Source organism: Fusarium vanettenii, assembly GCF_000151355.1.
Source record: "Fusarium vanettenii 77-13-4 chromosome 6 genomic scaffold NECHAsca_20_chr6_4_0, whole genome shotgun sequence".
In the NCBI taxonomy this organism is placed as follows: domain Eukaryota; kingdom Fungi; phylum Ascomycota; class Sordariomycetes; order Hypocreales; family Nectriaceae; genus Fusarium; species Fusarium vanettenii.
In genome coordinates this window covers 1,281,637-1,295,642 of record NW_003315865.1, presented here as the reverse complement: position 1 = coordinate 1,295,642, position 14,006 = coordinate 1,281,637, and the positions used below count along the sequence as shown (strand labels likewise).

General features: G+C 51.5%; 7 protein-coding genes across 7 annotated transcripts; 4 read left to right on the top strand and 3 right to left on the bottom strand.

The window, feature by feature from the left end:
* Nucleotides 1–57: 57 nt before the first annotated feature.
* On the top strand, nt 58–1,571 carry NECHADRAFT_94497 (uncharacterized protein; the record flags this gene model as incomplete). Its single annotated transcript, XM_003045183.1, has 5 exons — nt 58–171; nt 223–360; nt 417–780; nt 830–1,440; nt 1,527–1,571. The coding sequence occupies 5 exons, from the start codon at nt 58–60 to the stop codon at nt 1,569–1,571; spliced, it is 1,272 nt and encodes a 423-aa protein (XP_003045229.1).
* Nucleotides 1,572–1,734: 163 nt separating this feature from the next.
* NECHADRAFT_42902 (uncharacterized protein) lies at nt 1,735–2,823 on the bottom strand (the record flags this gene model as incomplete). The annotated part of the gene is made up of 1 exon (XM_003044777.1): nt 1,735–2,823. One exon carries the CDS (start codon nt 2,821–2,823, stop codon nt 1,735–1,737), a length of 1,089 nt encoding a protein of 362 aa, XP_003044823.1.
* Nucleotides 2,824–3,195: 372 nt separating this feature from the next.
* NECHADRAFT_62071 (uncharacterized protein) lies at nt 3,196–5,020 on the top strand (the record flags this gene model as incomplete). The annotated part of the gene is made up of 4 exons (XM_003045182.1): nt 3,196–3,278; nt 3,405–3,408; nt 3,736–3,847; nt 3,939–5,020. The coding sequence occupies 4 exons, from the start codon at nt 3,196–3,198 to the stop codon at nt 4,973–4,975; spliced, it is 1,236 nt and encodes a 411-aa protein (XP_003045228.1). The 3' UTR covers nt 4,976–5,020.
* Nucleotides 5,021–5,213: 193 nt separating this feature from the next.
* On the bottom strand, nt 5,214–6,693 carry NECHADRAFT_81775 (uncharacterized protein; the record flags this gene model as incomplete). The annotated part of the gene is made up of 5 exons (XM_003044776.1): nt 5,214–5,454; nt 5,506–5,852; nt 6,094–6,246; nt 6,302–6,448; nt 6,511–6,693. The coding sequence occupies 5 exons, from the start codon at nt 6,691–6,693 to the stop codon at nt 5,214–5,216; spliced, it is 1,071 nt and encodes a 356-aa protein (XP_003044822.1).
* Nucleotides 6,694–7,414: 721 nt separating this feature from the next.
* Nucleotides 7,415–8,499, bottom strand: NECHADRAFT_70322 (60S ribosomal protein L32). The gene is made up of 5 exons (XM_003044775.1): nt 8,477–8,499; nt 8,379–8,418; nt 8,133–8,257; nt 7,922–8,043; nt 7,415–7,869 (listed from the first exon to the last, which is right to left on the bottom strand). The coding sequence occupies exons 2-5, from the start codon at nt 8,416–8,418 to the stop codon at nt 7,761–7,763; spliced, it is 396 nt and encodes a 131-aa protein (XP_003044821.1). The 5' UTR covers nt 8,477–8,499; the 3' UTR covers nt 7,415–7,760.
* Nucleotides 8,500–8,748: 249 nt separating this feature from the next.
* NECHADRAFT_102718 (40S ribosomal protein S16) lies at nt 8,749–9,738 on the top strand. Its single transcript, XM_003045181.1, has 3 exons — nt 8,749–8,899; nt 8,976–9,047; nt 9,184–9,738. Exons 1-3 carry the CDS (start codon nt 8,831–8,833, stop codon nt 9,472–9,474), a joined length of 432 nt encoding a protein of 143 aa, XP_003045227.1. The 5' UTR covers nt 8,749–8,830; the 3' UTR covers nt 9,475–9,738.
* Nucleotides 9,739–10,582: 844 nt separating this feature from the next.
* NECHADRAFT_43274 (uncharacterized protein) lies at nt 10,583–12,118 on the top strand (the record flags this gene model as incomplete). The annotated part of the gene is made up of 1 exon (XM_003045180.1): nt 10,583–12,118. One exon carries the CDS (start codon nt 10,583–10,585, stop codon nt 12,116–12,118), a length of 1,536 nt encoding a protein of 511 aa, XP_003045226.1.
* Between the last annotated feature and the right edge of the window lie 1,888 nt (nt 12,119–14,006).

The window sequence follows — 14,006 nt, the reverse complement described above, 5'->3', positions numbered from 1 at the left end:
TGTTTTTTAAACTCCACCATGGTTCTTCGCTAAACCATCGTCTACTTAGAAAGCGGCATGGCGCTTCTCAATTTCACACTGAGCGAGGAAGGCGTCTCGGCTTTTCGTGACGCCCTCATCTGCTTGAACAAGTTCAGTGATGACGTCTCACTAGAAGCCAGGAAGGATTCTGTTGGTGCCATCCCAGCCAGAATAATCAGTCATCTTGCTTACACATTGCAGTTTGTTCTCACTACCCTCAACACTTCCAAATCCGCATACGCAAGTGTCAAGTTCGCGACCGGCAAGTTCTTCTCGCGTTACCAGTACCAAGGCAGTCGCCAGTTCCGGGATCGCTTCTACTGCACCCTTTACATCCGAGTGAGCTCTGACTGGGGACCGCCACCCAAATGCCATGGTATTAATGTTCTGCACAGGCCCTGATCTCACTGTTCCGGAGTCGCACTGCTACCGACACACAGAGGGATGTTGAGAAGCAGACGCTGATCGAAAAATGTGACGTCGCCATCGAGGACGGAGAGGGAATCCAAAGCAGATTCATCGCACGTATAATTTTCCGAAATGGACTGACTTCAACCCACCGGCTTCCTTTTGAGGTGTCCGTCCCTGTCCACGCCAAGTTCAACAAACAGGATGCTCCTCACCACTGGACTATCTCATCACGGACGTTGCGGCAGCTGATGGACCACTTTGGCCCTGGTATCGAGTTTCTTGACATCAATACTGATGGTGACCATGTCAACTTCACATGCTTTAGTGAGAAGACAGTCAGCGAGGATGGTGCGTTTCTTCCTGTTAATGTGTGTTTCTGTGCTAATTGTCTGACTAGCGGTCCTCAAGAAGCCTCTTCAGACATCAATTGCCGTTGAAGCCGACGAGTTTGACGACATTGATGTCGAAGATAAACTCCACATCGTGATTTCCGTCAAAGACTTTCGCGCCATCATCCAGCATGCTGGTATTGCAGGTAACGATGTCTCGGCCCGCTACTCAATCCCTGCCCGACCAATCCAGCTCTCCTATACCGGAGATGCTATGTCATGTGAATTTCTCATCATGACCGTCGGCGAGCGTGGCAGTAACCCTACACAGAGAACAAAGAAGGGTCGTAAGAATGCAGCACAAAACACAGGTCCACGCCTCGAAGCCACATCACGTAGGACGAGTGTGGCTCCGTCGGAATCACAACCCCCTCGGCCGCAAGTCCCTCCTCCTGCTTCAAGACCTCAGCAGCTTACTCCGCAAATGAGCGTTGCTAGAGCCAGCGCGTCGCGCATAGGGGCGTTTGACTTGCGGCCCTCCCAGAAGCCACCACCTCCTGCAACCATGAGATCCGAGAGCTTGTTCGTCGAGGATGAGGGTTGGGAGCCTATCAACTATGATGAAGATGCCGAAGAGGAGGATAATGCGAGACTAGGATGGGATCATAGTGCGGATCCTGTAAGTTTCATGATTCCTTCTGCGCCTGACGAGAAGCTAACTTGGCAGAATCCCTCTGTCTTCCATATGAACCGGGCTGAGGAGAGGCCAAAGACCACGGAACCCGAAACGGCGGCGGAACCCGAGCCTGAACCTGAGCCAGAGGCTGAGGCACCAGAACCAACAGGCTCGGAATCGGTATTCTTGGAGCCAACACAAAAGCTGGCCGATGTCCAGAGCCTGGCTCTTTTCCCGGATTAAAGATGCAAGGACGAGGAGGCGTATGATGGCGGTGTTGATTTTTTGGGAATGGATTCACTCAGATGTAATGAATACCCAACTGGTGGCACAGCCTGCCCCAACTGCTCCTATCTTGGAGCCAGAAGGGATGAATTTTGACGAGGCAATGATATTCCATCGACCCTTGACATCGTTGTCCTCAACTTGAGGGCCACAGTTGCCGTGTTCACCCCATCCCCATGAGAGGACATCTCCTGTAGTCGAGAGTGCAACGACGTGTTCACTTCCAATGGCGACTTTGCTCAGCTCTGGGAGATTCGGGGGTGGTAGTTGTCCATGATCATCTCGTCCCCAGCTTTGTAGAGAGCCATCTTTGGTCAAAACATAAATATTTCCCCAGCTTGCTCCTACGTCTTTCCATTCAGGACAAGACTGGGGTGCGCTCGACTGGATGTCCCATTTGTCTGAACCGAGCACCTTGATGTTTCCACTCTGTGGTTCGCCGAAAAGGCAGGTGAATTCCCTGCCACAAACTGCTCGAGCAACCTTGAAGCCAACATCTTCAATCTTTCGAGGAGCATGAAGGACCTGTCCAGGGCTGCCAGCTTGGCCCTTTCTTCCATTACCCCAGCCATAGGCATCGCCATTGCTGAGTACCACGACGACGTGACCCATGCAAGCAGCCAAGTCAACCACTTCTGTGCCCGAGGGAGGAAACTCTTTGATCTGAGTAGCTGATGGTGTGCGTACAATGAGCTCGCCCAGACCTAGTTCACCCTTCATACCAGTACCAAAGGTAAAAACCTTTGTATTCTTGCCATCTGAATCCTTGGAAACAATGATAGAAGCTTCCCAAGTCGCCGCGATCAAGTCAATCTCGCCAACCTGGGATCCACCCTCATTAGAGAGTCGAATCTGCCGAAAAACTGGAACATCGGGACCCGAAGTCAAGCCGCAAGCCCCAGGCGTCGAGTCGCCGCTCCAGTACAGCTCGCCGGACTTGCTGAGGAGCAGCGTGTGGTTACCCCCGGCTGCGACCTTTGCAATGGGGGAGGCTGGGGGTTCCGGGTGGAAGATGACCTGCTTCGGCACGGAGACGTCTTCCTTGTGGCCAATTCCGAGCTGCCCAGAGCCGTTGGATCCCAGGGCGAATACGACCTCCATGACTAAATTGCTGAGGGGGCTGGAAATGAGAAATGGAGACGTTGAGAAGACTCACTTCTGGGAGCTTCCAAGATGCTTGTCTCCATAGATGCATATCCACAAAGTCTCCATTAAGCCCCACCATCGCTGTATCGCGAACAGATGATTATGTAAGACGCGCTTATCTAAACCATTGAAAATAACCTCGAACTTTTTTTTCATCTTCAATCTTCTCTCCTCATCAACCCTCACACACCTTGTAAGGACTTTGCCCCAAAGTCCAACAAAACACTCGTTTGCGGGTGTGAGGATGTGATCCGTGTTTCTCTGCTCTTGCTACTCCATCACGCAGCAGATACCATGGCTTCAGAGACACAGCCCGTCCCCTCGGGGATGGAGAATTTCGTCGTTGGCCTGATTGGCATGGGCGATATGGGCAAGATGTACGCCGAAAGGCTGTCTGCCGCTGGCTGGAGGTAAGTTCTGGGTCATTGCGACGCCTGTTCCTACCACCAGCCTCTTCTCTTTATGGTAAGTCGGTTCCCTTCTCAACACCAACACCCTTCCCTCTGTTATGATGACTAGAGCGCATTTGGCTCGAGTATTGTTCAGGGACGTCTTGTGACCGTCTTGGTTATTTGACTCCGCCTTGGGCTCTCACTGATGTAAACGCTTGCTACCTTAACTATTCTTTGTCTGAACAACCTCTTCACACCTCACTTTCTGTTAGCATCTCTTTGCAAGCACAAAAGCTAACATTCAAAAAAGAAGCAGATGCGTTACTCGTGACTCGAACCGTGGTTGACGGTCGACTAGAATCCTAGCCTGCGATAGAGAAGAGAACCTCGAAAGCCTCCAGAAGGAATATGCTGGAAATGTACGGGCTCTCGTATCCTACGCTGCTGCTTCCTGTCGCTGAAAGGTATCAAATAGAAAAATATAGAGATTTGCCGAAATGGTCACCTTGTATCCCGCGCCAGCGACTACATCATTTATAGCGTCGAGGCGGCTGTCATTGATCGTGTGATTGCCCAGTACGGACCATGTACGCGCCCTCGTCTACTTTGCTCCCTTTGTGATGTTTTGAATCTACTGTAAATGTGTGTAAACTCACTGACACTCTTGCTCTACCGCAGCAACCAAGCTCGGAGCCATTGTCGGCGGCCAGACATCGTGCAAGTCGCCTGAGATTGCCGCTTTCGAAGCCCATCTCCCTACGGACGTGTCCATCATCTCGTGCCACTCGCTCCACGGCCCCAACGTCGACCCCTACAACCAACCCCTGGTTCTCATCCAGCACCGAGCCCCGAACGAGGCCCTCGCCAAGGTCGAGGCGGTGCTAAGCTGTCTCCGATCAAAGTTTGTCTACCTCTCCGCTCGCGAGCATGATCGCATCACGGCCGACACACAGGCTGTTACGCACGCCGCGTTCTTGTCCATGGGCAAGGCGTGGCATGCAAACAGACAGTTTCCCTGGGAGTTGAGCCGTTATGTTGGCGGCATCGAGAACGTCAAGGTCAACATTATGCTGCGGATCTATAGCCAAAAGTGGCACGTCTACGCTGGTCTGGCTATCCTTAACCCCGAGGCGCGGGAGCAGATTGCTCAGTACGCGAGAAGTGTCACGGACCTGTACAAGCTCATGCTCGAGGGCAACTTTGAGGGTCTTAGAGATCGTGTCTACCAGGCCCGAGACAAGGTGTTTGGCCCTTCAACGACATGGGGCACTCGTCCACTGCTAGAGCCGTCAATTCTGTCATCTTTCTCGCTTGGTACACCAACCGACGAGCCCCGACCCAACAACCACCTGTCCCTCCTGGCAATGGTGGACTGCTGGGCAGCACTCAACATCGTGCCCTACGATCACATGCTGTGCAGCACACCCCTATTCCGTCTACGTCTAGGTGTCACCGAGTACCTATTCCGCAACGGCGACGTGCTTGACGCAGCGATCCGCACCGCCATCGAGGACAAGACGTACCGCAGCGACGACCTCGAGTTCACATTTGCAGCCCGCGCGTGGGCCGAGTGTGTCAGCCTCGGCCACTTTGAAACGTGGGAGAAGCGCTTCGTGAGCACCCAAGAGTTCTTTGAGCCTCGATTCGAGGAGGCCAAGGTAGTGGGCAACCAGATGATGAAGAAGGTGCTCGAGAGCTTGAGGGAGGAGAACTAGACAGGAAGAGGGATAAACTATCGAATAATGATAACAATTGACTCCAACAATACTCGGATACTAAGAATGTTGCGCCCGACTCCTGGATGTTGACTGATCTGGCTCGTCTGAGAGCGATCGCCGTGCCCCTTTCTAAACGCCGCAGAAATCACCTTGCACCCATCCTCTTAATACCAGTGACACTCATACTACCGAACAATACCGACTCTGCCACACGTACCATGTCTCGTGCACCGCCTTACACTTGAGTTATCACATCGACATCGGGCACTCCAGTCTCGACACTCTCCTCCGTGACACTTACGCCGCGATCCACTCTCAACGGCGCAGGCGTGAACTCGCGTGCGTCATCGTCGAATCCAGTTAGTAGATCATCTGTATCCCACGAGTCGTTGGTGTGAAAGAGTGAAGAGCTTTCGCTCGCATCTCGTGGCTCGCCCCTCATCTGTCCCAACCTGCTAGCCCGTCTAAATTCACGTCTATCAACTTGGTTAGAACGACTCGCTTAGGAAAACAGAGACAGGACATACCGATTCAACTCTATCGCAGGCCGTGCCGGACTCTCAGTTAGATCGCTTCGTCGAGAAGGTGTAGGCATATCCTCCATGCTGGGTAGGAGCTCAAGGTAGTTTTGGCTAGAAGCCAAAGTGGATTTGGATGGTTGACGCTGGTGTACATTACTCAGTGTCTTCATTCTCCCCGAGTCACTCTTGACAGCTTGGAAATGTCTTGACGGCTTGAGGGTATACAAATCGTCTTTTGTCCGGCGTTGAGGTCGCTGTGGCCTCTCCTCACGAAAACTTGCGACCTTGTTATCGAGCATGAGCAGGAGATACTCATTCAAGTAAGCATCATCATCTGGAGGACTCTCAGGTGGCTACAAATAAGTCAGCTTTCGTTCATTCTGGAACATCCCCACCAAGAATCACCGTGAAAGTCCCCTGCGGTGGGCCCCTCTGGCCGATCCGCTTCACAACCTCGGAGGAGACGACAGGCTTGCCTCCAATCTCCTTAAAGCCAAAACCAATGGCTGCTGTCAGAGGCAGTTGACCATCTGCAATGGCACCCATGTCGAGAAAGGCTCGATCGGCGACTGCAGGCCGGCACCACGGACATACTCTGTACTGGCAGATTTGCGTCTCGCCGCAGCTCCACTGTCCTGCGTATATGCTATCGTTCGTATAGGACTCGAAGCCAGGAGGTGGGCGAGTAGTGTTGAAGAGGGCGTTGCTGCTTCTTTTGAGATTCTCCCTGGCAATCATGTTCCTGACCTGTGATATCAACCAAGTAAGTCAGATGGCCAAAGTTGATGCGGTTTCTTCTCACCTCTTTCCGCTGTCTAGAGATGATCCCAACGTGTTCAGGCGTGTACTTGGCCATCTCTTCGACAGTCATGTCGCCAGAGCTCAATTTGTCACCCTTTCGGGTCCCTATGGCATTTATCGAGTCGGGATTTGAGGGATCTAATTCTGGCTATAGTTCAATCAGCAAAAGTCTCGAGTCTCTGTGATTCCCGTAATCAGGTGGGCACTTACAGGTCCAATATCAATGATCTGCTCGATATCCTGCGTACATCGATACAGCCAGCCAAACTGGCCAGACTGACGACACGAGCAGCACACTGAATCTTTTTCGTAGACCCGAGTCATGGTCGTGTGCGTACAAGACGGCCTAAACGCCTCGGATCTCTCATGCGTATGCCTCTGATGAAACGCCATGGCGAAGAATTGGGTGAGGAGAACTGAGCCTCACATAGGTAGGTGGGTGCTCTAGGAACGGTTCGTGATAATTAAACAGAAGGAAGAGAAACAACCGCTGCGGTATTAAAGAAAACTGCTTTGAAAAGTCAAGTACATGAACAAAAAGGACAGATTGTTTTACAAACAGGCGCGGGAGCTTTTCTGAATTTGCCCGAGAAGAGGAATCATGGGACGCAATCAGAAAACTCAACTGTACGAGTGCTCCTACCTGCATGAGAAGGCTTAATAGAAACCTGTGGCCAGGCTTTGGCGGTGCAAGTGCAGGCCAGCTGGCAACCGCCCGCCATTGCGAGGTTATCAGGGCAGAGTGCTTAGCACCCGTGTACGTATTTGCGTTTTTAAAAAGGTATAATCTGCCCATGAACCATCATTAGAGATTCACGATAACTTTCAGCTGAGTCGTGATGCATAGAAGCGGTATAGAAGAGTCACAAGTCGAACCTAGAATCGTGTGGGCCTGGAAGAGTACCTAGGTACATGCAAAATGAATGGCATCGCAGCGTTGATCTCCTTTGATAGCATCATACAAGATGAAGAGCAACGCCATTGCCTTGTTCTAGAGAGACCAAGCCTCCAATGCACCAAGGTCGACCTCTGCAATGTTGGGCCCTTGCAGACAACATCGTCAGCCACTTACTTCAAGGCACTCAACTATGATGAACAGATGGCGAGGACACATACTCTCACAATCATTTTCATGCAAAGGACAGACAACACAGTAACAAGAAATGGCCCATGGAGGGATTGTATCTATTTTCATGGCCTCATCCGCAATCACACCAGCCTTCACCACGCCCCTCCTTAGCGCCTTAATCAGTTCAAGACTTTCCGAAGGGAAGGGAAGGGAAAATAGTCGTCGTCTTTGTCAAGCGGATGATGCTAGTGTTGGCTTGAATTGTCGTTCAACGGCGCGTTTTTATTTCTCTAGCATGAAAGGTATATGCCAGAAACCGCAAGGCAACGCAAACCCCTTTCCGAATGCATAACCCCGTAAAGCAGCCCAAAAACCGACCCTAATTTCCCTTTTAAACCTCGGTGGTGACCTTCGCCTTGGGGTTCGTGACCTTGACGCCTAGTTGCTTCGCGCGGGCGATGATGGTAATTCGCTTCCTCGACGAGACGTTGTGGGCGATCCTGTATCTTGTCAGTGATGGTCTCTTGGGTTACAGAAGTGTCGGGGACGTACTCGGCAGCGTGGGTTCGGTTGTGCATGAGGAGAAGCTCAACGTCCTGGACGTTGCTGACGAGGAAGGCCTTGTGGCCGGAGGGGGTCAGGTAGCGGGTCTTCTTGTTGGAGCCATAGCCAATCTGTAGTCGCAAGTATCAGCACCATGTCCATCCATTCATCCACCAGACAAGAGTCTCTTCTCTGTCCGTCTCGGAGAGGTTGCACGTACAGAGGGCATGGCAATGGTACCGCGGAAGCGTCGTCGGACACGGCTGTCGATACCCTTGGGCTTGCGCCAGCTGGGGTCCACGCACTTGAACCGGTCACTCTGGTGACGTTCGAAGCGCTTCGTGCCTGCACACACACACGAGTCAACATCTCTATTCCCAATCGACCCGAAAAAATCTTCATCGTTCTTCTCCAAAATTCGTCGTCGGGCAGTCGTCGAAGGGCATCTCGGGTGGGCGGTACATACGCTTCTTCACGATGGGGACGTGCTTCTTGGCGGAAACCATCTTGATAAAATATGTCAGTACTTCTGGATGCTTGATCGATGAGGTCGTGATCGCATACCTTGACACTGCGGGTTAGTCGACGGGCTGGATGGCTGTGATAGTGTCCGGCGTGAGGATCTGGCGAGGCGAATTTTTGGCAAACGTCAAATTGGGAGCGCTAAGTTTCAAGGGCACAGTTAGGGTTTCCATCACGTGCGGAGGAATTTTTTCGTGCCTCCACAAGCGTGAACCCCCCCTGCCAATTTTTGGTGCGCCGCCCAGCAGAGACCCACTCAAAGTGGCATAGCGTCTTTCGAGGGCACAAACCCTCTCTTCTGCAAAAATCGACAGGCGAGCTAGACCATCTGTTGCAACACGTCCCGCAGCTCGTTAACCTCACAGCACCCTCCCGGCAACCAGACAATCAGCAATCATGTCGACGACGCAGAGCGTGCAATGCTTCGGCAAGAAGAAGACGGCCACCGCCGTCGCCCACTGCAAGGTTCGTGGGAATGGCGAAATGCTGAGAGTTGGGAGAGATCACCAAGGCTAACATGTCCCTTTTTTGTGAGAAATAGACCGGCCGTGGTCTGATCAAGGTCAACGGCCGTCCTCTGCAGCTCGTCCAGCCCGAGATCTTGCGCTTCAAGGTACGATTCTGAGCCCTCTCCTACGATCTACGTCCCCATCCTCGAGTTCGAAAAAGACGATTGGAACAAAGTCTCGGAAACGCGGTGAATGTGGACTTGTGGGAAACGAACAAAATGCTGAGACTCTGCTCAATAGGTCTACGAGCCCCTCCTGGTTGTCGGTCTTGACAAGTTCGCCAACGTCGACATCCGTGTCCGCGTCACCGGTGGTGGTCACACCTCGCAGATCTACGCCATCCGTCAAGCCATCGCCAAGTCCCTCATCGCCTACTACCAGAAGTTTGTCGACGAGCACTCCAAGAACCTCCTCAAGCAGGCCCTCGTCCAGTTCGACCGAACCCTCCTCGTCGCCGACAACCGCCGCTGCGAGCCCAAGAAGTTTGGTGGTAAGGGCGCCCGCTCCCGCTTCCAGAAGTCTTACCGTTAAACAACGGTTGTTGCTCGGAATGGGGACAAAAACTCGGGGGAGGTCGGAGCGTTGTTGCAGTGGAGGATACTACGGGCAGTGCGGAAAAGGGACTGGAGTCAAATATTCCCTGGTATGGGAATGGGTTTCCCATTGGCATTTGCATGGCCTTGCTTTTGACGGATTGTAAAGGATCTGGCAGGCAAATGAAATCTTACAAGTTAACGACCGGGCTCGCACTGCAAGAGACTGTGACGTGCTCAATGAATTGTCTTGTTCACTGGACACGCTCCGATATTAGGCTTTCTGTTTCCTGCAATTTTCCTGTGACGCGTTTAGATGCCGTATGCTGGATTGCCGTGTGCGGGATTGCCTTGTGCACTGATGCTCTGGAGGGTAGGGATTGTGTTTGATTGTCTTCTGCTTCTGTTTCAGCCTCTCAGGGCTTCACTCTGTTGCCTTGAGCAGGAGCAGAGCAACAAGCCTGAGCCTAGGCTTGAGCAATAGGAATTGATGGACAATGGTTCAAAACAAGCGACTGCCACTATCATTATTCTCTGCTTTAGTTTTGAGATGCTCGAGTTCCCCCGACCAACTTTTCCCTATCCATCCCAAGCTCCTAGCTTTACCCAAAGCAATGGCTTTTTGTGTATTATTCCCCTTTCACCGGCCTATTAGCTCACATAGAACAACATCGATGCCCAGGATCCAACCGCCCAGGCCAAGAAAAGCACATGAAACACTGAACTAAGCGTCTCTCATTAGTAGAGAAAACAACTAAATCTAAGCCCCAAGAATTCTAAAACACCATGAGTAATTTAATGACATTAGAAAGTGATTATAATAATTATTTTCTTTATTTATCACCTGGTTTTCTTATTGTTATGTTACACAGTTAACCCTTTCGCTGTCTCACTTTTTTTTACGACCGCCTGCCCGCCATAACGTCACTCTCCAACAAAGACCACCTTCAACCACACCTTTACCACCTCGCAAGCACCTACCAAATCGCCTATCATCGGAGAAATCCAGTCTGTTAGGTTAAATACATCGATAACATAACTTCACTATCTTTTCTTCTCTGCACGTAGCATCTACCCCGTCTGCGACATTGGCCTGCGACGTTGAGATGGAGGGTGACGCCCCGCCGACATTGCCCATCCGCAAGGGCTTGACAAAATCAGACTCCAACGCCTCCGTTGGCAGTCGTTCTGTCAAATCGGTTTCAGTTGTCGGTTCGCATCCTCTGGGATCGCTTCATGTGCATCAGCCTGCGGATGAGGTTCATGTGGAAGAAGACGACGACCTCCCACCACCCCTCGACCCTCCGGCTGGACAGAGCGAGGATGGTGGCAGCTCCATCCACAAGCCATCTAAGGGGAGCTCGTTCAAGTCGTTTCTTGGTCCCGAGCCACTGACGCACAACTTGGGTGGTGGCGACGTGGTCCTCATCCTCGACCTACCCGAAGTCTTTACCGTCGGATATGATTCTCTGTCTTTCACAGCAAAGCATTTCGGTGGCGTCAGAGATATACCACCAGGTCCTCACTTCTTCTGGGTTGCTCACCCAGGAGGTATCTCTACCCGATGTGGCATCTGGATCGTCACCACTGCCGTGAACACCGTTCACGTCTTGCAATGGGACAGATTCAACGAAGTTCTCGGTGACTCTGCTCGGGCTGAGGCACGTATCCAGGCAGACAGCCTCGACACAATCCACTCCAAGCTTGCCCCTTATCATGATCCCAGCGCTGTCAACGCAGCAAGTGGAGACCTTTCACAGGCTTCTTCGGAAAAGAACCTCAAGATGTGGGAGCAGTTGACAGGCAGAATTACCAAGGATGTCCTCAACCGTGTCACGGGGCAGCATCCTGACAACTGGGCGGTCCACACGGGTGACCGCGTCAAGGGCTCAATACTCATGGCCGCAGAGATAGAGCTCGATGAATCGATATCCAACCCGCTTCTCAAAGCTCGCGATCTGAACTTCATCTTTGGCCAGCGGTCCAAGACATACTCGACCGATAATACCGGCGCTGATCGGACACTGGAAGCTACAGACGCAACACCCTACATTTTGTCGCTCATTGACAACAATAATATTGCCCCCGATGATATTGTTGGCGAGTTTCAATTCTCCTACGTCGTGGGGATGCACCTTGGGAATGACTCGTGCATCCAACAGTGGTGGCATATGCTGCTCAAGTTATTCCTCCGAGCTTATATCCTCCCCGCCCGTCGACCGGACCTTGCCGCTGCCTTCGTCCGCAGCCTCACTGCTCAGCTATCTTACAGTGCGTCTTGGCTTGATGGCTCTATTCTTGACTATTCCGAGCCGCAAACCCGCGAGTTGCGTCTCGCGCTTACAGTCTACAAACGGCGTCTCGATGAACTCCTCCTTGGTCTCGGAGCACAAGCCACCCCCGAGCAACTTGATGTCGGCACTGCCTTTGCAGGGCTTGAGGCATTTGTTGCTGGCTCGCTAGATTGGGATCTCCGGGGCGCCTACCTTCGCCGCGGTAATGTCATGATGGAGGATGGAGAACAGGTGGAGCTTGAAGTGGTAGATCTTGCTGCTGAAGACGAACGCGGCGAGTGGGCGCCAGAGATCGTGGACCTGGATGAGTCTGGAAGACAGCGTGATCTCGTCTCATGGAACGACTAGGGACAGTAGCATTGGCAAGTCTCCCTGAAAGAAGGCAAACGTTTATACAAATTATATGTTTAATGAGGAGCCTCTTTCCTAATTATTTGATCTTTTTATAAACTTGCCTCTAATATTTAAGTCGACTTGGATTACCTCTTTACCGTTCCTACGTCTCATTTATTTCTTCACCCGCGTGGGGAGTCATGTTATAACAGTCCTCTATATCCAAAGACGGCCCTGCGAAAAAGTGAGGAAGGCAGTTTTCTGGAAGTCAAGATGGTTGCGTTCTCGACAAGAATACTTTTTCGGAGGTCGAAATAGAGTAAAGAGGGTTGGCTCGCGGGCCAAGAAGTAATAAGACACCAGAACATCAAGAGGGTTACCATACTCCTCTCGAGTGTTATTATATTCCTCTCGTTCTTTGACGATGGCGTGGCGGGGTTGGCAAAACATGCAGAAAGGCGCCAACACAGAGACGTCATCAACATCCCAACAGGATCGAATGACGGATTTTGGCGAGATAATAAAGGTGATGTATTAAATGAGACAAAACTTCCAATACTTTTATCGCATAAAAAAATTGAGACCAAGTCACAGGGCCTTTACCAATTTCCAGTTGTTTGACCTCACGCGGCCTTGGCTTGGTGGTGATGATCCGACACGCATGCAGATAATCGTCTCCTGTCAGTACCAAGAACCTTTAATTGAAATACATGACAAGTGCATCATTTCTATTACCAAATACAGTGAGAAGAGCACAGTATGAGATCCATCATGTACCTACCAAACTGTAGGTAAGAGGCATCAACTCTATCTCAAGGCGATGCCGAACAATGCACACTCCCCCCGGGGCCGTTTTACTTGCATCATCCAATTTGCAACGGCTTTCCAACCCTCAAAGGGGCAATTCACCGTTTGGAATCGGCACCCGGTAGAGATGAGAGATTTATCCCTTTTGCATGGCTGCAGGTCAAACGGTCATGAGCCGCATGGCCCCCTGCATGCCTCTGCCGCCTCATGTTTATTCGGACTACAGCCGCATATTGAAACGTTTTGCAGCTGATGCTTTTGATATGGAATAACCGTTTGTTGCAAACTGTTACAAGGCTATGTTGCCCTGACCCAAGTTGGTGGCATGAAATCGCTCAATGCTGAAATTCAACAACGCCTTATACGGCTATTAGTAGTATATGGATACCTTTCGGTGGTCAAGCCGTAATCAAGGCACCACACTACAGGTATTACAATCCGCTTTGACTTTAAACAAGACCTCCATGCCAACCCAAACAAGCTCGGTTCAAAGACCCTCATAACTCTGATCCCAACACGAGCCAACAAAAACCCGGGCACGCCCCTTGCAAGGCACCTTACCACGCCGTAACCACAACAAGATAAAAGCCGGGCGTGCGCGACCATGGATCCCAGGTCTTGTTTGGTGCAAGCAAGCGTCTGTGCCTCACGGGGCCGGTTTTTTTTTTTTTCCAACGGTGCTTGTGACGACCCCCCCTGGTTTACTTTTTTTTAGGGGTGCTAGCAAGTGGGCTCGGCCCCGTCCGTCCGTGTGTGAACCGCGCCGTCGGGATTTTGGGCCATGGAATTGATGCTAGGCTCGCCTTGGGATAGATGCGAGTTTTTACTTCACGTCATGGGCTTGGTGGTTGCTACATGTGATGGGGAGGGAAAAGTACGCACATCGAAATGGTAGGGGAAGGGGTTGGAGGTAAGGTTATAGTGGTTGCAGCTCGTCTATTGTTCTACCCGTATATCCGTACTGCCGTATCCGTAGATCAGATCACGATTGCCACAGCCTTGTTGCTCGCTGTGCTCTGAAGCACGCCTACGTTGAAATATTAGATTAAAGATGGCTTTGCAATTCCTTACAATGTTCTAGACAAAAGCCCTACCC

Excerpts from the sequence above, each read along its gene's own strand:
- NECHADRAFT_70322 (XM_003044775.1), bottom strand. The coding sequence starts at position 8,418 with ATGGTTTCCGCCAAGAAGCACGTCCCCATCGTGAAGAAGC. Across the intron at positions 8,258-8,378 it reads CGTCCCCATCGTGAAGAAGC|GCACGAAGCGCTTCGAACGT; the intron begins GTATGTACCGCC and ends GTGTGTGTGCAG. Across the intron at positions 7,870-7,921 it reads AACCGAACCCACGCTGCCGA|GATCGCCCACAACGTCTCGT; the intron begins GTACGTCCCCGA and ends GACAAGATACAG.
- NECHADRAFT_102718 (XM_003045181.1), top strand. The coding sequence starts at position 8,831 with ATGTCGACGACGCAGAGCGTGCAATGCTTCGGCAAGAAGAAGACGGCC. Across the intron at positions 8,900-8,975 it reads CCGCCGTCGCCCACTGCAAG|ACCGGCCGTGGTCTGATCAA; the intron begins GTTCGTGGGAAT and ends TGTGAGAAATAG. Across the intron at positions 9,048-9,183 it reads CCGAGATCTTGCGCTTCAAG|GTCTACGAGCCCCTCCTGGT; the intron begins GTACGATTCTGA and ends TCTGCTCAATAG.